The sequence below is a fragment of the Protomyctophum parallelum genome, assembly GCF_964188405.1.
Source record: "Protomyctophum parallelum genome assembly, chromosome: 6".
NCBI classification, from domain to species: domain Eukaryota; kingdom Metazoa; phylum Chordata; class Actinopteri; order Myctophiformes; family Myctophidae; genus Protomyctophum; species Protomyctophum parallelum.
Window position 1 is genome coordinate 41966204 of NC_139701.1, and position 21701 is coordinate 41987904.

General features: G+C 47.3%; 4 protein-coding genes across 4 annotated transcripts; 2 read left to right on the forward strand and 2 right to left on the reverse strand.

The window, feature by feature from the left end:
• Positions 1-6914: 6914 nt before the first annotated feature.
• Positions 6915-7475, reverse strand: LOC310859990 (NADH dehydrogenase [ubiquinone] 1 alpha subcomplex assembly factor 3-like; the record flags this gene model as incomplete). Its single annotated transcript, XM_083766754.1, has 1 exon — positions 6915-7475. One exon carries the CDS (start codon positions 7473-7475, stop codon positions 6915-6917), a length of 561 nt encoding a protein of 186 aa, XP_083622880.1.
• Positions 7476-9791: 2316 nt separating this feature from the next.
• LOC310859991 (small ribosomal subunit protein RACK1-like) lies at positions 9792-10745 on the reverse strand (the record flags this gene model as incomplete). The annotated part of the gene is made up of 1 exon (XM_083766755.1): positions 9792-10745. One exon carries the CDS (start codon positions 10743-10745, stop codon positions 9792-9794), a length of 954 nt encoding a protein of 317 aa, XP_083622881.1.
• A 2622-nt stretch (positions 10746-13367) lies between these two features.
• LOC310860510 (NADH dehydrogenase [ubiquinone] 1 beta subcomplex subunit 9-like) lies at positions 13368-13895 on the forward strand (the record flags this gene model as incomplete). The annotated part of the gene is made up of 1 exon (XM_083767461.1): positions 13368-13895. One exon carries the CDS (start codon positions 13368-13370, stop codon positions 13893-13895), a length of 528 nt encoding a protein of 175 aa, XP_083623587.1.
• Positions 13896-14782: 887 nt separating this feature from the next.
• On the forward strand, positions 14783-18925 carry LOC310859992 (ATP-dependent RNA helicase DHX29-like; the record flags this gene model as incomplete). Its single annotated transcript, XM_083766756.1, has 1 exon — positions 14783-18925. The coding sequence occupies one exon, from the start codon at positions 14783-14785 to the stop codon at positions 18923-18925; it is 4143 nt and encodes a 1380-aa protein (XP_083622882.1).
• Between the last annotated feature and the right edge of the window lie 2776 nt (positions 18926-21701).

Here is a 21701-nt window from a genome sequence, read left to right on the forward strand (position 1 = left end):
CAACATCCATGATTAGTCACAATGGGGAGAGTCGCTTCAGTTGTGAAGTTTGTGGCAAGGGCTTTAATGGATAAGTTAAGCTGTTAAGTTGAACCACCCCCTTTATCTAGAAAACTGTGTTGCCATGTGACCTTAAATCTAGTAAACATACATCATTTACATCATTTTGAAGTTGGGAAGAACATAGGGAAAGTAGAAAACATTAGTTTACACAAAAAACTGTTTTTGTCGGTCAAATTAAAATTTCGACACATCATGAAAAATGACTGTTATACAAAGCAAAATGTACCTAGGTCTAAAATGTAATAGCATACACGTTGATGATTTGCCAATGGATAGAACCATGTGAATCATTTAGCAATTACATTGTCTGAAGTAGCTTATTCTAGTCATTGTTTTCTAAAATGGTGGCTATGGGTAAGATGAGCCAATGTCTGAGGTTAAATTGAGTCAATGGGAATAACTATTCATATTTTTTTATTAAGTCTTTGCTACTCATATACTATACTATACTGAATGACCTTGCATTTGCATGCACATACTCATTTAAGAGAAGTTTGCAATATTGTATTAACAATATGGCAAATATAAGGTTCTGAATAACACACTTTATTTAATTATCTTAATATTGTTTAAATAATAAATAAATAAACAAATAAATAAGACTATTTGCAAAAGGGAAAACTGTTATTATATTATTATGGATAAGTGAATACATTATCTGTTCAAGTTTAAGCTTTTAACATTAAAATATCATGTCACTTGCCCCTCGACTTGGATCAACTTACCCCTTACCTGGGGCAAATTGAGCCACATATATTTTTCCATATTTCCAGGACAACTTAACAGTTTCCGTGCCGCGAATGGATTACTCCAGGTTAATGTCGCTGCCGTATCGGACATACCCGCCTTTTGTTTTATGTGTTTAATCCGCCGTAATGTAATGAATCAAAAGAAAATCCGTCTTCGTCGCGGAGTATGAGACTGGATGGCTTCGCTTTGATGACGAAACCGGAAATCGTCACATGCTGTGGGCTGCTAGGGCTTCTGGGAAATTGAGGCCAATGGAAATGCATTGGTTGCAACGCCTCATTGAAACCAATCTTGTGTGCGTCTTCCGGGTACACCAAGATGGTGGATGCTACACACAGATCATAACAAACCACGGGAGCTTTTTTTGATGGATTTTCGCGGATTAAAAGCCCAAATAATTCAGCGTATGCTCTAAAGGTAATACAACAATCTCGGCAGTGAAGGGGGGTTGATTAAAATGCGGGTTAATCGTAAAAAACAGTCAAACTGTTAAGCAAAAAGTGGTTCATCTTACCCCGTAAGAAGGGTAGGGGAAATGTCAACATGTAAATTGGTCATTATAGGTCGTTTAACATGCATGTCTTTTTGCTGACATATTGAAACATTCTGTTTCTATTTGCATGTTTCTATAGTAAGTCGCTCTGGGTTAAGAAGTAGGTCGGCTTATTGTCAGTATCAGTAGCCTACAATGTGCTAGACCCCTGGGAGATGGATTGCTGAGTTGGAGCGCCACACCTACCATCAGCTCCCAGTAACTTGCTGCACCAAGCCGTGATACTCATTCGATAGGTTGGCGGTGCCAGGGGATCGAACCCATGAACAAAGGCGAGAGCTCTACAGACTGAGCTACCCGGACACAAGGGTTAAGAGCGTCTGCTAAATGCCTAAATTATAAATTGTATGCATGCTAATGCTATATCAACATTGTTTTACCCAAGTTAGTTGTTCCACCTTGTCACTGATTTGTCTATAGCTTTACTATTCAGATTGAATTCAGCCAGACAAGCAGCTTTACAAGCACATTTACATAGTTTTGTCTGTATCGGTGGTGGTGGGTCATTTGCAATTGTTTGGTCGATAGGTTTACCATTGAGATGCAATTCAGTCATCACACAGACTATCACTCTATGCAAATTGAACAGACTGTACGAACACTTGGACACTTACTCTGGTGCGGGAGGGGGGATTACATGTGTATGTATATACATGCATCTAGAAAAATGTGGGGGGTGGGGGGGTGGCACACGTGATTTATTTTTAAATATCAGACTGTAGCTTTCAGTCCACTCAGAGAGTGGGCGGGGTCTTTGGGCTGGACCCAGGCTAACACTGAGTGGGGAGAGCTAATGTATGGAGGAAAAAAACAAAACAAAAGTACAATAATGCTGTAAATGTTTATGCTCACTCTCCTCCCAGTTCTGTACAGCTGTATGAATGCGTGTGCTTATCAATAAACAGAATTTAAAAATATATATGCACAATTTGTAGGCCTATATTGTTCCACCCTGCAGGTTTGGAATACAAACGGTTCGGAATCACTGATTTAAAGGGACTCTTCCTCTTCTCTTTGTGTTCTCCTCCCATGGTTCTATGTCGACCCCAGGATCCACATAAAGATGTGTTTGTTCATTTATTGTGGGAGCAAATTGCCTAAATTGCATAATTCTTTATAAATAAAGTAACATTAGCAGGGTCATGCTATATGGCTATTGTAGGCAAAGCCTATAAGTGCCCTGTCCCCTGTCCCCCCCCCCACACACACACACACTCTGATTGGCCCTTCAGACCCCATCATCGAGTATTTAGCAGGGCTATGTTCTGTTTTGTCACACACTAGTCCACACTGTCCAAGTTGGTGAGAGCAGCAATAGGTGAAGTAGACTGGTAGCATATGTAGTTTTGGTCTGATAATTATTTTCTACTGGATTTGACTGAGGATTTCTGTTTAGGGACCAGCGGTGACCAAACAGTTGTGCAGTTTCTGCCTATTGTTGGTCTTTCTGGATCAAGAACACAAATAGCTGACAATATGTCTTACTATATGGCTATACTGCAAACATTGAATTCCTTGGTAAACAAGCAACTATCTGCAGCTGCTGTCGACGAGTTAATGGGCATTGTTAGAAGAATTATAACAGAGTACGAGGACCAAGCTTTTAGTTTCAAGCAAGAGATTGACAGCCAACGCAGACAACTGGCTATTGTTTTAAAACAAAACGCTGAACTACACAGAGCAGGTTGGTAAAATCACTAAATCCTACTGTAACTGCAGATACATTTTAATGCATTTTCAAATGTTGCTTTAGGTACAAAGTTGCTTTTAGTAGTACAGCAGATTAGTATTGATATACAGTAAACTAGAACATTTAGCCCATGAATTGCACTTAAAATATGTAATGAGAACAATGCATGGCCTTTATTGGTTTTTGACTTTTGTTTAGCTTCTGTCCAAGTTATGCTATACGTGCATAGGCTATTCGAAATGGTTGCAGCATTAGTACTGCATCATTAGTACTGCATCTTAAAATATGCCAAAACTATTTTTGATGTAAAATAACAATTTCAAACTCATGACATATTTTGTCTAGATTCCTTCCACCTCACTGTGTTAAATCAAGAGGTTTACCCTGATCATCAGGAGTGGAGCTCCAGTCTGGTACAGAAGGTACCAGAGCCCCCACACATTAACAAGGAACAGGAGGATGCTGAAGGGTCACAGATTAAAGATGAACAGGAGGATGCATACCAAAGAGCAGCGGATGATGATGGGTCACCACATACATCACTAGCAGTGAAACGTGAAGATGAGCCTCTGCACATTAAAGAGGAACAGGAGGACATACATCAAATACTAGAGGGTGCTGATGGGTCACCACATACACTACTAGCAATAAAAAGTGAAGATTATGATGAAAACATCTCCATAGAGAGAGAGACTCTAGTCTGCCCCTCAATTGAACACATGGAAACACAAGCTGATGCAGAGAACAGTGGAGTATTACAATTATCTACTGGTCTAAATGTCTCTTTGCATTGTTCTGAATCTGACACTGAAGACAGTGATGACTGGGGGGAGAATAGGGAAGAACAGACATATTTAAACATACTGAAAGCACACAAAACTCAAGTGGAAGAAGAAAGATTGCATTTGAGCCAAGAATCATCTCATAGATTATCAAAACAAACAACATCCATGATTAGTCACAATGGGGAGAGTCGCTTCAGTTGTGAAGTTTGTGGCAAGGGCTTTAATGTTAATGGAAATCTGAAGGCACACATGATGATTCATACAGGGGAAAGGCCCCACAGTTGTACCTTTTGTGGGAAATGCTTCATTACAACTAGTAAGATGAAAATACACATGAGGATTCATACAGGGGAAACGCCCTACTGTTGCAAAGTTTGTGGCAAAGGTTTTAATGTTAATGGAAATCTGAAGACACACATGATGATTCATACAGGGGAAAAGCCCTATAGTTGCACAATTTGCAGCAACGGCTTTGTTCAAAAGAGTGATCTGAAGAAACACATGCTGATTCATACAGGGGAAAGGCCATATATTTGCAATGTTTGCACTAAAGGCTTTGTTCAAAAGAATGGTCTTAAGATACACATGATGATTCATACAGGGGAAAAGCCATATTGTTGCACAGTTTGCAAGAAAGGCTTTGTTCAAACGGGTCACCTGAAAAGTCACATGAGGATTCATATAAGGGAACCACTTTAGTTGTGCAGAACAAAGTTTTCGGTCAAATGAATAATTTGGTCCATAATCAGAAATGCATGATGATTCATACAATATAGACAAGCATTCACAGCTTGTGGCAACTACTTAAGTAAAAATTAACTGTTTAAGAAACATTGAAGAAAACTTGTTAATTGAACAGTAATACATGGTTTTTAAGAGAACATCCTTGCTGACATATATCACAAGAATGCTCTGAATAAACACATGCTGATTCATATGGGGGAAAAGCCCTATAGGTGCACTGTTTTGTGGCAAGGGGTTTAATCATAACGGAAATTTGAAGAAACACATGATGATTCACTCCATGGAAAAAGCCCTACTGTTATAATATTTTGATGTTAAGTATTTTTAAAGCACACGATTGACCCCTCTAAGTTGCTTAAATGTACCATCTGAAATGGTTCTTATTCCATTCCACCATGACAAACAGCTGTGCTGACACATGACATCCCACAATTAATGCAAATACTCTTTCAAGTTTGTGTCCAATGTCTAACAGGTGATCACAGGTGATTTGTAACCCGCAGCACAGGTGATTTGTAACCAGCAGGACAGGTCTGACTTAAGGGCAGGCACCCTATTCAGGAATATATATATTTAAGGGTCTAGCCGGAACGGGTCAATCTCGCTGGAACGCAGAAGGCAGGGTGTTCCGACTGTGTACACTGTACACTATAGAAGTCTAGCTCAGCAACAACGTGGGGAAAATCCACAAGGGAAACCCTTACAAGCTCCACATGACTGCAAACAGCTTTAGGCCTACATGTCTGAAAGGCGTGCGCACGCTAAAACAGCATGCCAGCTAAATGCCTACATGTCTGAAAGGCGTACACACGCTAAAACAGCATGCCAGCTAAATGCATAATAATATGGTCAAATGAATAATCTGTAAAATATGATTAATGCAAGATACAAATAAAAACATTCTGAAAACGAAACTGTTTATGCTTTTTTGTTCACTACATTAAGTAACATTGTTTTATGAACTGTCTCCACTCAATCCTCATGTCATGTTGTGTACGTGTAGGCTATGTGTAAATACTACTCAAAACGCAACCTTTGCAACAACTATTATACTGATAAACTATGACCTACTACTTACTCACTGTTTATTCATGAACCGTCTTCACTCCGTCTTCAATCCCTGAGTTACTGTTGTGCCTTAGTCGCCCCTCACTTCACTTGTGATTTATTTGAGGGGCACTAGCCCCTGCTGTATACAGCTTTTCCACGTCATTTTGTCCCCACACGTTTTTTTTGCCATCGACAATGAAAGGAGAAGGACGAGGTTTACAGACATACCAATAGTAGCCAATCATATGCTGATTAGGCCAGTTGCTGTATAGCCTATAGCCTACCTACCCGATCAGCGATCACCAGGGAGCAGCGACAACACACACACACACTGACACTACACACACAATAGCCTTCTATATAATGCTGCGCACATATATTATATATATTAAAAAAAATACCCAGCATAATTTTTTGGGAAGGCTAAGCCTTCCCTAGCCTTACACACCCGCCGCCTATGGGCATTGGGTCCTTTAATCCACATCTTTGAGAGCTAGTTATACCAGTTACCCTGACGTCATGTGCTGGGACGGTGCATACGCATCAAAAGTGTTGGGACGGTGCATACACATCAAAAGTGGTGCAAAGTAACCACAGTATACCGCTAATCAACTTACATATTACATAGAAGCATTTCCTTTAATCCACCTGACACTGATCGACATATACGTCACCATCGAAGGCATTGGGTCCTTTAATCCACATCTTTATTATGCCATCATTGAGAGCTATAGTTATACCAGTTATACCCTGACGTCATATGCTGGGATGGTGCATACGCATCAAAAGTGGCACAAAGTAACCACAGTATATCAACTTACAAATTACATATACATATACACACACAGGCATTTAGTATTAATATCACTATAGTCCAAGATTAAGTAAATTTAAAGCAATTGACAATTTAAAATAAATAATTATAATGTATACGTGATAACATATTTTATTTCAGTTTATATACTGTACCTTTTTTTTCCATCGGATATCGATGATTTATTTTCCTTTGAGAAACAAAAAGGGATCCAGAATAATTCTAAATCGATAAAACTGTATTTCTTTTATAGATAGAAACTTGTACCATACTTCATAATACTACTTTTTTACATGCATAAAGTAGGTAGGTAGCAAATAGCTAAACCTAATAATTCAACATTTCAAACGTTCCTTCACAGAGAAGCTGAGATTTGACAGTTTGTAGCGGTCGACAGTACTTGCGCGCTCTGCTTGTGCACTACTAGTGTGCAACAAGCAAGTATGCACTCGACAGAGTGCAGTTCTAGTTTAGTTTTATCCTGTCCAGTGCTGTGCTGACAGGCGGAGGGATCAGAGCAGCGGCTACTACTCTCCGCTCACTTGACAGAAAATTGAAGGTCGCACACGCGTTCGGCGTGTCCTGGACCTCCACGGCGATGCCTTTACCCCTCAGAAGCGCCAGGACGGCAGGATCGATCCGTTCGACCCGAGCTCCCGTTCCCAGCACGAGGATCTCTATCCGCGGCTCCAGCGCGTGAAACAGCGAGACGCTCTCCGCCGTGACGTCCGCATGACTGCCGACGTTCCACTGCAGGATGGCAGCGGGGGGCAGCAGCGCGCAGGGCCCGAACACCGTGTTGCCGTCGATGTTGAATCCTCTGGGACTGTAGCTGCGGATCATGACCCCGCCCGGCTCCTTCTGCATCACGGACACGGTGGTGCGCTGGTAGTACATCTCGTCATCGCCGGGAGCGAGCCCGTGACCCCGAGACGGCACGACGAGACTCGGGAAAACGGGGGATGCTCGAGGGGAGAGGATCACGCTCTGGGCCGATCTTCGCAGGACTCTAGTGGCACACAGCATTTTGTTTTCGACACAAGTCTTGTTCCACCTTCCGGCCAGGCGCTAAGTAAAGTCGCGGATCTGACTGATGCCACGCATGTAGCCATATATTGAGATTTTGTTGTCCGCATATCCCATTTATGGACATGCACTGATGACATCTTGGGCATGAAAAGGAAATGGAAATACATACAGAGATCTCCATATAGGGGCACAAAATTGGTTAGAGCTACAGTCACACTCAAATGGAATTGAATAACGGGTTCTGAATAATGTAATTCTGGCTATTGTAAAGTCAAATATTTGTTGTGAATAGAATCAATCACAGTACAAGTGTCTTGGTTTACATGTGTGTGTGCATGTGAGATGGACCAAACAGTCAACAGAGATCTTTTTTTGGAGCATTGGTTGAATTCTCCAAATCTGATGCTGATCTGAAGCACCCAAGACGATGTACAGTTGGAACCTACTCGTTTGTTTCTCGATCTCAAAATGACACCCATCAGTACTGGTGGGTACCTATGTTAGACACACCCACAGACACACCCCCAGATTCTCAGCCACACCCACAGGTTTATTTTAATATGTGGAGTGGCTATTCAACCACCAGGTGGCGTCGGCCCATGATGAGCAGAGCTGCATGCACTGAGTCTTAATAGCTTCTAGCAATATGCAGTTTTGTACACATTTTGTACTGTATCAATACTGCAATATTGAAATACATTGAAATACATACTGTTACAAGTAACATTTATTTGAGTAAGCGGTTAGGGTCCATTTGGTTCCATTTATACACTCTAAAGTTAAATTATCATTGATGTTACAATATAAATATTGGGGGTCCCAGAGATATAAATGCCATTAAATGGGGGTCCATACTCCATAGACTAATGCATGTCAAACTGGGGGTCCTTGAAATTAAACGGGTTGAGAGTCACTGCTATAGCTGTAAAAACCTTCTCTTATGGCATATCTTTTCAAATGGGGGTCCCTGGCATATCTTTTCAAATGGGGGTCCCTGGCATATATTTTCAAATGGGGGGTCCCTGGCATATCTTTTCAAATGGGGGTCCCTGGCATATCTCTTCAAATGGGGGTCCCTGGCATATCTCTTCAAATGGGGGTCCCTGGCATATCTTTTCAAATGGGGGTCCCTGGCATATCTCTTCAAATGGGGGTCCCTGGCATATCTCTTCAAATGGGGGTCCCTGGCATATCTTTTCAAATGGGGGTCCCAGGCATATCTCTTCAAATGGGGGTCCCTGGCATATCTCTTCAAATGGGGGTCCCTGGCATATCTCTTCAAATGGGGGTCCCTGGCATATCTTTTCAAATGGGGGTCCCAGGCATATCTCTTCAAATGGGGGTCCCTGGCATATCTCTTCAAATGGGGGTCCCTGGCATATCTTTTCAAATGGGGGCCCCTGGCATATCTTTTCAAATGGGGGTCCCTGGCATATCTCTTCAAATGGGGGTCCCTGGAATATCTCGCCGCGGCGGTGGTTTCATACTCTACTTTATTTTTTTTTAATACAAACGAGAAAAAGTCCATAGTTAGTTACTTGAATATTCAGGGCTAGCTTTCCAACACAATGCAAGGCTTAAAACCTTTTTACAAGGGGCACGGTGGCACAGTTGGTAGTGCTGTCGCCTCACAGCTAGAAGGTCCTGGATTCGATTCCCGCTCGGGGCGCTGTGGGTGCTGGCGGCGTGTTTCCTCCTCCGCGTCATCAGTGCCCATACCCGAAGGCGGGGTTGGCGAAAGGGCCTTTCTGTGTGGAGTTTGCATGTTCTCCTCGTGTCCCCTAGGGTAGGTACCATCACAAAAACATGCAGTAATCCTGGTCTCTAAACTGCCTCCCCCTGGCCAGCCGGGACGCCTGATGGAGGGGAAAGGAACTGGTTGGAATAACGTGCTCCTTCCACGCGCTACGTCCAACCAGGGAAACTCCCCCCTGTCAGGTGTAAAGGAGCAACTTGGACACTCAAGCATGAAGGAAGCATGAGTTAAGTCCGTTGCTCTCCCTAGGTTGGCGGAGGGTGTGTAGAACCCAGGATCACATCACAGGATGATTGACACAGGGGTGAAAAATGGGTTACAAAATTGTGGGACAAAAAAAAAAATTAAAAATTAAAAAAAAAAAACCTTTTTACAGTATTTGACATGGCCTTTTCAAAACAAACTTCAGTGCAGCCTTTTTAATTTATCCTATTTTTGTGCCAGTTGTTCTCAAAGCGGGGCCATACAATTGATAGTTAGTAACCGATTGGGCCCTGACCGCTCTGTAAGTGTGCAGAAAAGGAACCAGACAGACCCGCTTTTAAAACACATCCGTATTATTGCATTCCGACGGTAACCTGCCACACCTTGATCAGGTTGTCGGTGTAGCCCGCGAACAGGGTCTGGCCGTCGGCCGACCAGGCCAGGGAGACGCAGTGTGGCGGCCCGGCCTTGCTGCAGGCGCCCACCGCCTCCTGCCTCAGCTCCATCACCACCACCTTGCCCTCCAGGTCCCAGATCCTGATGACGGGGCCGGCGGCGGCGCACAGCCAGTAGCGGTTGGGGCTGAAGCACAGCGCGTTGATGATGTCGCCGGCCTCCAGCGTGTACAGGTGCTTTCCCTCGTTCAGGTCCCACAGCATGGCATGGCCGTCCTTGCCACCCGACGCGCACAGGGAGCCGTCGGGCGAGACGGTCACGGCATTCAGGTAGCCCCGGTGGCCGATGTGGTTGGTCTTCAGCTTGCAGTTGGCCAGGTTCCACACCTTGACCGTGCGGTCCCAGCCGCCGGAGACGATGATGGGGTTGTTGCTGTTGGGCGAGAAGCGCACACACGACACCCACTCGGTGTGGCAGTCGTCCTGGATGCTGTACTTGCAGACGCCCAGCGTGTTCCACAGCTTGATGGTCTTGTCGCGGGAGCCCGACACGATCTGGCGGTTGTCGGCCGAGAAGGCCACGCTCATCACGTCCTTGGTGTGGCCCACAAAGCGACGGGTGGTGGCGCCAGTGGTCAGGTCCCACAGGCGCAGCGTGGAGTCCCAGGAGCCCGACAGGGCAAACTGGCCGTCCGACGAGATGACCACGTCGCTCACGAAGTGCGAGTGGCCATGGAGGGCCCGCTCTGGGACGCCGTAGTTGTTCTCGTCGCGGGTCAGCCTCCACTTGATGATGGTCTTGTCGCGGGACGACGACAGGATCATGTCGGGGTCCTGGGGCGTGGTGGCGATCTGGGTGACCCAGCCGTTGTGGCCCTTCAGGGTCCCCCGCAATGTCATCTGCTCGGCCATCTTTGTGGGAGTTTGGTTCCTTTTGTAAGGACGGATTGCAGATACAGCCTAAAGATCACAGTGGATGTACTTATTTGTCACGCGTTGAGCTATTTAAGTGTGGACAATATACCACATGTATAGATCCATGACACGGTATGACATATGACATTCTCTGAACCAAATATAGTCATCTTCCTTTGCCGGGTCCTTCTTCTTCTTATCGTGTCCACAAGACAGTCAGTTACAACACACGCTAGATGTGGTTCAGCCACAGCTGAACACATTGCTGTCCCTTTTCATTAAACTCTGCCAAGTCCGATGCTGTGCAGGGATGTTCCAGCAGGGGGCATGTGAGGAGGTGCTGCATGGTCTGCGGCTCAGTGCCACAGTCACACACAATGTCATCTGAAAATCCCTATTTTGCGAGAGTGGCTTTTGCTCGCCCAACACCAGATCTTAATCTAGTTAAGCATTTCCACTGCGTAGGTTGAGTCTGCTCCAGGGGCTAGTGCCTCGCTAGCCTTTAACTCCATCGTTGTAGCTGGTGGGAGGTTGGCGACTGTGGCTCAGGAGGTAGAGCAGGTCGTCCAATGATCCATGGGTCGGCGGTTCGAATCCCGGCTCCTCCTGTCTACATGTCGAAGTGTCCTTGGGCAAGACACTGAACCCCAAATTGCTCCCGATGTGCTGGTTGGTACCTTGCATGGCTTCCGCCGCAATCGGTGTATGAATGGGTGAATGTAATGCACAATCTATGTAAAGCGCCTTGGATAAAGGCGCTATATAAATGCACCATTTACCATTTACCATTTTGCCAGTTCTTTCTCCCCACTGAGTGACTCTCTAGTCATCTTCCTTTGCCGGATCCTAATAAGGATATACAATGGTATCTAGTAAGGCTGCAACAACGAATCGATTAAATCGATAAAAATCGATAATTAAATTCGTTGCCAACGAATTATCTTATCGATTATTATCGCGGGTGTTTTCCAACATTAAAATGTAACGTAAAGCTGCTTTCTTTTTACCGTTCAGTAACGGCACTAGGCTGAACGAACAATATGCAACGGGTCGGTATAAACACAAGATTGTCTTGAACGTGACCAGAGCGCTTCGCATCTACCCCTCTCTCTCCCAACTTCAGTCTCCCACACACAGTCACACACACACAGAGAGAGAAGGAGAGCGTAGGCTCTATGGCTGCGATGCGCTCCAAACAGCTGATCTGCAAACTCATCAACCGGTTTCAAAATGCCCCAAACAGGTCCCAAAACATGCCATTTGTGAGCACGGCCACTGTCCATATTTGTTTGTCTTATGACAAAAAATGCTCCCCAATGTCTGAATCTGTGAGCTTGCATTCTGGCTACAACGAGCACTATAGCAGTGTAGCTTGCTAACGATCGTTAGCTCCTCAAATTTGTTCCACCTGGTGTAATCTCAGCAGCGCATTGAAGTGGGCACAAGGCAAAAGCAGAATCTCCGTGAACGTTTTTGCTTAACAATGATTTATTCAGTGCTGTTTAACTTTGGCAATATGTGATACTAGAGCCTAGACCCTAGAGAACGTGTAATATGGCTGCTAAATAAGAACGGTTTCCCCTATCAGCTAGCATGCTACTTGTGTGCATACTGTGTGTGTGTGTGTGTGTGTGTGTGTGTGTGTGTGTGTGTGTGTGTGTGTGTGTGTGTGGCTGTGAGCGTGCGTGTCCACACAGACTGTGTAGGACAGTGGTTCTCATAGTGGGAGTTCCAGCTACATTATAGATAGTTAGGAAGTAAACCAAGTGGACCCTAAAGGGTCTGTAACAGAGAGTGTAAAAATGGAACCAAATGGACTCTCAAAATTGATTTTACAATAGAAATAAAAAAATAGAAATTGGGGTCCCAGAGATAGAAATGGAAAGAAAGACAGTCAGCTATACACGGTCAACATTACAGATTACAGTATCATTACAAGTAGGAATGGCAATGAAATCAAATTGGATAAAAAAAGGGGGTAAAATATTAATTTTTAAGGAGTATTCATTTTTATTGTCTTTATTGTTAGTTACAACATGCCTAAAATAACTTGAAGCTATTTTTTTTAAATAATTGCAAAAAGGTGCCATAATCCGATTAATCGATTCATCGTTTAAATAATCGGCAGATGAATCGATTATGAAATTAATCGTTAGTTGCAGCCCTAGTATCTAGCTCCTTTTCTAATTATCTGAACCAAATAGTCATCTTCCTTTACCGGGTCCTAATAAGGATATGTATCTAGTCACATTTACATATTTGTAATTCCTCAACTTAATTTTCTTGGGAATTGCTTCCCCCGACCTTCAGTACTTCTGTTTAGACAGTACTCAACTGGCTAGCGTGTTGTGCTCTCATATGACATATTTAGATCATTATGGACGATTGGAGGTCCACCACTGCAGTGCCCAAATATAGACATCTACATCATGGCCAGAATCGTAAATAAAAGGAACCGTAAAGATTCCAGCTAGCACCCTCATATGAATATATATCCCACGGTAGGGATAGCCGTCAATTCTAAATGGTAAATCCCTCATTTCACACACACCGCACCCGGCCGCCTCCATTGAGGTTCTTGCTCGGCGAGAAGCTGACAAGGGGACAGTAAAAAACTAAATGGCCTCTGCATATCTTACTCACCGGCAGAAAGTGTTGCGGCTGTACAAGAAATCCCTGCGACATCTGGAATCGTGGTGCGTGTTCAGAGACAAGTACCGCTTCTACGCCTGCACGCTGCGGGCTCGCTTCGACGAGAACAAGAACGAGAGGGACATGGTGAAAGCCACAGTGATGCTGAAGGCCGGGGAGGAGGAGTTCTGGGAGAAGCAGCACCCCCAGCCCTACATCTTCCCCGACTCCCCCGGAGGGACGTCCTATGAACGCTATGAGTGCTACAAGGTCCCGGAGTGGACGCTGGACCACTGGCACCCCTCGGAGAAGGCCGTGTACCCGGACTACTTTGCCAAGAGGGAGCAGTGGAAGAGGCTGCGGGAGCAGAGCTGGGACAGAGAGGTGGCCCAGCTCGAGGCCGAGACCCCGGCCGGCGGTCCCAGGACCGAGGCTCTCCCGCCGGCCCGCAAGGAGGGGGACCTCCCCCCTCTGTGGTGGCAGTACGTGACCCGCGCCAGGGAGCGCCCCACATAAACACAGACCTTCCCAATGTTGATAGTCCCTGCTGTCTCCTTTTGCCTGAGCACAGATTGTGATGATGTATGATGACAGCATCACGCCTGTTTGAACGTAAGTGAGGGGCACTTAAGTTCAAACGTGATGTTTTGTCTCCCACAATGTTTTAAGTTATTATTTCAAAATATTTTCAAAGATAAAATGATAAGAAATTCAAAGTATTTCAGAAATGTCCAATTCAATAACTTTTAATAAATAGTGACATATTGTAGATTGGCCACTTTAAGCCTTCCAAATAGTGTTGGTTTTTTTAACTGACATTAGGGTACTGGTAAAAAAGCGTTGGCTAACAACAGTGATTTATACTGATGTTCGCGGTCTCCATATGGGCATAATCTGGGCACACATCCACGATGATCTCTAGATATGGGCATGATATAGTAAATTGTGCTGCTGTTGGTTAAATCCATATCTGGACAGGTGCTTAAACCTCTAACCATCACTGTGTTACCAGTGCCTGCCCTTTGTTGCCTGGGTTATTGCATTGACAGCATGTTGTCTCACAATTGTCCAGTCCATATATGGGCATATATGCGTGCCTGCCACAATCAGATCCAAAGAAAGACACTGCCTGCCTGGCAGCCAACAAGTGGGACTCATAAGTTCATATGACATTGTTGAATAATAGATATTCTCACTCACTTTTGTGGAATCTGAGATGAGATTAAAAATTTTTATTTTTGTTTGTGACTTAGAGAGAGGGAACTGGCATTGAGGAGATAACCATGCATATATTTCGTAAGTGTCAGAACTAATAGTATGACAGTTATTCAATGATTGATTGATTGATTGATGTTTTTCATCACATCGGTAGGCTCACACATCAAAGTATAATCGTCTTCATCATGGGTGGAAAGAAGAACAGCGCGGCTGTGGTGCTCCCCCTGGCGGCAGCAGCAAGGAACGGCGTGGCGGGAGATCTTCCCGCAGGGAAGAAACAACTGACATCCAAACGTAAAGGTCCGAAGATCTACAGCCTCAGCAACGCGGCCCAAGTCGACACCGGTGGATTGTCCGACAGATCGATCCTTGAGGTCGTCATTCAGCCCGACCTCGAGAAGAAAATTGTCAAGCTGATCAACGACTTCAGACGGGAGGACGGCGAAAGGTCGCCCGTCTCGGGACGACTCACCAGCAGGAAGCTGGTGGAGCTGTACACGGCGCTGCAGAAGTTCCACTTCAAGACGGAACACATCGAGGAGGCCATGAGGAGCAGCGCCCTCTACGGGGGAGACCTCATCTCCGCCCTTGAATGGCTGTGCCTCAACCTCGAGGACGACGAGCTTCCAGAAGGCTTCGGCCAGAAGATGCAGGAAGAGGAGGAGGAGAAGAGGCGACCTCGCGACAGGCCACGGCTCCTCCAGACCCCCACCCAACACGAGCCAGCAGACCCGCCCATCCTCGACAAAGCACTAGACAAACCCCCCGACGAGACGGCCAGGACACCCGTGAAGGACGAGGCTGCGAGCATAAAGGAATGGATACTGAGGTACGCTGAACAGGACGAGGACGGTGACCTCCTGGAGGAGGAGGAGGATGATGACGGGATGAAGGCTGCGTCACACAATCCAGAACCGGATGAAAGGTCTGATCCAAACGACAGGTACCGGATGCTGACAGCGCGCCTGCGTGACACAAAGGAGACGGCAGCCACGGCCAAGGCGAAGCGAGACGCGGCAGGCCAGAGGATGGCGCAGGACAGGATACGCGTCATACGGCAAGAGCTGAAGCCTCTGGAGTCTCACCCCATGTTCGACCCAGCTCTGAAGGTAGTGGATGCACCTCCGAAAGAAAGGAAGACACTTCCTGTCACCGGGGAGAAAGAGGAACTCAACTTAAGTCTGTTTGAACAGGCTCCAAAACCCCCTCCCCCGGAAAAAGAAGTTAAAAAGAACGCACCGAAGGATGTTCGGAATTTTTACCACGCGGCTCGCAGCTGGACGGGAAAGTCGCCCAAGCAGTTCCTCATAGACTGGGTGCGCAAGAACCTGCCCAAGAGCCCACCGCCGGCCTTTCACAAGGTCGGGGTCGGAAGATACTGGAGGTGCAAGGTGCGTGTTCAGAAAGCAGATGATATTTTGGAGGTATGTCCCACCATTCTAACTGAGGACAGTGCACAGGCTCAACACCTTGGAGCCACGCTGGCGCTCTACCACCTGGTGAAAGGCCAGTCGGTGCACCAGCTCCTGCCTCCTACCTACAGAGATGTATGGTTAGAGTGGCGAGACGGGGAGCAGCAGCGACGGGAAGAGACCCACACTGGCGCTAACAAAGCCAGAGATCAGTTCATCTCCCAGCTACTGACGCGGCTCAAACAGCAGAAGAACCGGAGCTACGACAAGAACCCCGAACCTGTTGGGCCACAGATCCGGAATGCTGGTGAAGATGACCCTGAAGAGACCTGGGAGAACCTGGCCGGTCTGGACGGTGAAGGAGATGATATGAGATTAAGGAAGGAGGCAGAAGAGAGGAGTAGGAGAGAATCAGCAGGAAAAGTCGAAGCAGCCAGGACGCTCCTCTTGAAGCTGCAGAACTCCCCGCTGGCCCACAAGCTGCTCGCTGAACGACAGCAACTGCCGGTCTTCCAACACCGGCAGTGCGTGCTGGAGGCTCTGCAGCGCCACCGCGTGGTAGTCATAGCCGGCGAGACCGGCAGCGGGAAGAGCACGCAGATCCCACAGTTTCTGCTGGACGAGCTGTTGACGGGGCGCGGCGGGGCGCGGCCGTGCAACATCGTCGTCACGCAGCCCCGCAGGATCTCGGCCGTGAGTCTGGCCTGCAGAGTCAGCCGAGAGCTGGGTTGCGACGACGGGCCCGGCTCCGCGTCATCGCTGTGCGGGTACCAGATCCGGATGGAGAAGCGTTCGGGAGCGTCCACCCGGCTGCTCTACTGCACCACCGGCGTCCTGCTCAGGAGGCTTCAACGCGACATACTTCTAGACTCCCTGACGCACGTCTTCGTGGACGAGGTCCACGAGCGCAGCGTCCAGTCGGACTTCCTGCTGACCGTTCTGAAGGAGGTGGTGATGGCGAGGAGGTCGGACCTGCGCCTGGTGCTGATGAGCGCCACGGCCGACTGCCACAAGTTCTCCAGCTACTTCGACCGCTGTCCCGTCGTCACCGTCCCCGGCCGGACGTTCCCTGTGGAGGTTTTCCACCTGGAGGACGTGGTGGAGCAGACGGGCTACGCACTGGAGAAGGACTCGGAGTACAGCCAGAGGATCGTCGAAGAGGAAGAGGAGGTCAACGTCTCGGTCACCCAAAGGGCCGGCAAGACCTCGCTGCACCAGGAGACGATAGTGAAGGAGTACTCCGGCTCTGGCTGGGACCTGGGTCCAGACCTGGAGCACTTCAGCAGCAGAACCCGTCACGCACTGCAGTACATGAACCCCAACAGGATCAACATGGACCTGCTGCTGGAGCTCATCCACCACCTGGACACGGCTCCTCGGTTCGCTTCGACGGATGGCGCGGTTCTGGTGTTCCTGCCGGGCCTGGCTCACATCCGGCAGCTCCACGACCTGCTGTCCACCGACAAGAGGTTCAGGGACAGAGACAGGTACCGTGTGATGGTGCTCCACTCTGCACTCTCCTCCGCAGAGCAAGCCGCCGCCTTCGCGGTGCCCCCCGCGGGCGTCAGGAAGATGGTGCTGTCGACCAACATCGCCGAGACGGGTGTGACAATCCCCGACGTGGCGTTCGTCGTTGACACCGGGAAGACCAAAGAGAACAAGTACCATGCGAGCGGCCGGATGAGCTCCCTGTCGGAGACCTTCGTCTCCAAGGCCAGTGCCCTCCAGAGGCAGGGCAGGGCGGGACGCGTCCGGAGCGGCTTCTGCTTCAGACTGTACCCCAGGTACCGTTTTGAAGCCTTCGCGGAGCACGCCGTCCCCGAGATGCTCCGCGTCCCGCTGGAGGAGCTATGTCTTCACATCATGAAGTGCGAGTACGGCTCCCCGGAGGACTTCCTGGGCCACGCCCCGGACCCGCCGCGGCCGCAGATGGTCAGCAACGCTGTCGGCCTGCTGCGGAGGATCGGAGCGTGTCACCCGGAGGGTCACCTCCTGACCCCGCTGGGCCGCCACCTGGCCGGCCTGCCCGTCCACGTCAAGATCGGCAAGATGCTCATCTACGGCGCCATCCTTGGCTGCCTGGATCCCATGGCGACCATTGCGGCGGCAATCGCCGAAAAGTCTCCGTTCTCCACACCGATGGACCGGAAAGAGGAGGCCGACCTCGCCAAAGAAGCCCTGGCGTCGGCCAACTCTGATCACCTAACTGTATACAACGCGTACGTGGGATGGAGGAAGTCGCGGGCCGAAGGATACGGAGCAGAGATGTCCTACTGCAGAAACAACTTCCTCAATCGCACGGCCCTCGTCGCGATAGAGGAGGCCAAGCGAGAGTTGATGAGGATGATGCAGCAGGCCGGTTTCTGGTCCCTGAACCGCGCCGCCGCTGCTGAGCCTCGGGACACTGCGCTCCGAAAGGAGCAGATCGCCGTCCTTCGGGCGGCACTGACGGCAGGGCTGTATGATGGTGGCGTGGCCCGTCTCCTCTGCAGCCCCTCCTCGGTGGTCGACGTCCTGGAGAAGGTGGCGTGCGTGGCCGAGACGCCCCAGGGCAAAGCCCAGGTCCACCCGTCATCCGTCAATCGCCACCTGCAGACGCACGGCTGGCTCCTTTACCAGGAGAAGGTCAGGCACGGCAGGATCTACCTGCGCGACACCACGCTGATACCGGCGGCCGTGCCCATGCTGCTGTTCGGAGGGGAGATCGACGTCCACCACCGCGAGAGCCTCGTCGCCCTGGACGGCTGGGCGTACTTCCGGGCTCCGGTGCGCGTCGGCGTGCTCTTCAAGCACCTCCGTAAGCTGATGAACTTGCTCCTCGAGAGGAAGCTGGAGAATCCACAGATGCGACTGGAAGACGAGAAGACCATTCAGTTGATTCTGGATCTGATCAGAACGGAGCGCAGTGCTTTGTGACGTCCGAAGGAGAATGTCACCCCCCCCATTGTCAAACCGCCGAGTACCGATTCCATCCCTTTGGGAACCCCATCTGCACTTTATTTGTGTACAGAAATCATACATGCCTATTATTTGGTGGATTTGTTATTCCTCTTTTTTAACAATTTGTCAAAGGGACTAATAAACACATAATTATAATGACCTGTTAATTATTTGATGGACCTTAAGTTTAAAAAAAAAAGTTTAACTGTAACATGTGAAGAGAAAAGCATCGAGCAGTGTTTATTACCCAAAACGTAACAAAATAATAAAAAACTAGACCTAGAAAACTAAAATTTTAATAAATGAATAAATAAAATGAGGCATATTGCAAAACAACATTAAAAAATTGTGTGAAGTGAGCAGTGCCTTCTATCATGATGATGCTGATGCTTAGAACGTTTTAGGCTCGCATGGGCCTAAAACGTGTATACGGACTAAAAAGTTTAAATAGCCAAATGTTAGGGCGGCCCAATACGTTAATAGACTGCCAAATTAATTAATCTTTAACCCCCTTTGACTGCTGGCGTTTTTCACTAACCTTTGAAGAATCTCCCAATATTGTTACGTCGCTCCATTCCATGCACGGGTGCATTTAGACCTGAGGACGATTCTACAAAAAAGGCTTCTGAATCCCAACACTTTTCTGAAAAAACTATTTTTCTATGTCAGTGTGCTTAACCCTTTTCATGTCAAGGAATGGCAGATCTACAAGCTTGTAGCTTGTGAGCTTGTAGTTCTGCTGTTTTTCAACAGCTAAAGTATAACGTAATGCTTAAAACACCAAAAGGTGTTCCCGCTTGCCAATCGGCTACAGTGTTGATTTTGCAGCAAATTCTGACTTAGTTTAGTCATAGTTTTCTTTTTCGTTTTAGTGTTGATCTAGTTTTAGCGTAATAATGCCCGATTTTTACAACGTTGTGAGCTTGTAGACCTGCTATTTTAAGCATGCAACCAAACTTTAGAATAATTTAGTCTTTTAGTTCTACTGGATCTCTTCTCCACTAGCCTCGGAAACCCAGACGTTTTTATCTCCAGGGAGGAAAGAAAAGAGTCCACTTCAATTCGGCATCGGCATAGAGTAGCGCAAACGTCGATCACTCTCCGCTGATTTCTGATCGTCTGCACCTTTGTTAAATTGACGCACACACGCACACCGGTACACACACACACACAGAAGTATCGCCCAAGGAAATGACGTTGATGCTTTACAAAGCATGTTTACATTGAGTTTACATTCTCCGTGAATGAAACAAGTGTTATGATTGGTCGGGAAAATATCGTATCCGGGGGAAATACATCTGACGGATGTTCCGGAGGATACATCCGCCGATAGCTTCTCTGCCTTACGTTGTGACCAGGCTTTTCTTTTCGCAGATAAGTAAGTCTGGGGCCGAGGCTAAGGTGGACAGACCCCAGGCTACTTCTCCACTAGTCCCTCCCTAACATTATAGCCACATTTTTATTTGGTGACAAAATTGTCAATATATTTAATCTTAGTTTTAGTCATCATAGCATAGTTTTCGAGGACTATGTCCAGCTTTTAGTGTGCATATAAACAAACTTTGTCTTAACACAAACATTAGATGCCATTGATAATGAATGGACATTTGTGAGTGTTTGTGTACAACACTAAACACATTGAAGATGAAGGTGAGGACGCAAATTCCCAATGTCCGGAATGAGATGATGTATGATAGGGCCCCTCACTTCACACGGGTGTGATTTTTTTGACTAACATTTTTAGTCTGCTAAATAACAGACCTATCATAAACATCCTTATTGTGTGCGATGTACTCTACAACAGTGGTTCCCAAAGTTTTTCATGTCAAGGACCCCTAAATGTATTAGCCTGCGGACCCCCATTTGAAAAGAAGCCAGGGGCCCGCATAACAGAAGATATTTACTACGGTTCCAGCAGTGATCCTCAACCATTTTCATTTCAATCACCCCCAGTGTGACATGCATTAGTCTACGCCAAGCCCACAGTAAAGCTATCCAACGTTGAAGATGCCATTACCTGCTGGTGAAATGTGGAATTGCAGCACACTCAATGACTTCCAAGGACTTATTTAACTGGACTGCCAACGACGTGTTTAATGACTTTTTAACATGGGCAAAACAAAAATAGATATATAATGGCGGTCTGAGCCTGTTGGCGCCCCCTGGTGGCGATGAATGAGTTTTAATGGAGGTGGACGGACGGACGTTCATGACATCACGTGCGTAATTGAGGTCCGGGGCTAGGCTAGGCTAAACTTCGGCTCGCTCGAGCCACTGAGTTATAATTATACTTCCGGCAGTCTTCCGGGTGCTTCAAAACGCCACTGAGCAACTTCCACTGAAATGAATAGCTTGCGGGGCGAGGCTTGCGCTCCAGTTCGGTCTCTATCCTTTATAGCTCTATGGTCTACGCCCTACCCCCATTTAACCCTTTTTTTTTTTTTTTTTAAGATATTTTTTTGCGGCTTACGCCTTTTATTGATTTTTTAAGGGACAGATAGTAGGCTGACAGGAAACGGGAGAGAGATGGGGGGATGACATGCGGTAAAGGCCGTGTCGGGTTCGGGAGTTGAACCCGCGGCACACCGCGACTGGATCACCAGTCCGGTGCCCAGACCGTTACGCTACGGCCTGGGCCCATTTAACCCATTCTGACCTGAGATCAGATTCATACGAGGTTTCCACTGGACACACACTGGTCTGATTAACCCATTCTGACCTGAGATCAGATTCTAAAAATGTCAGTCGTTCT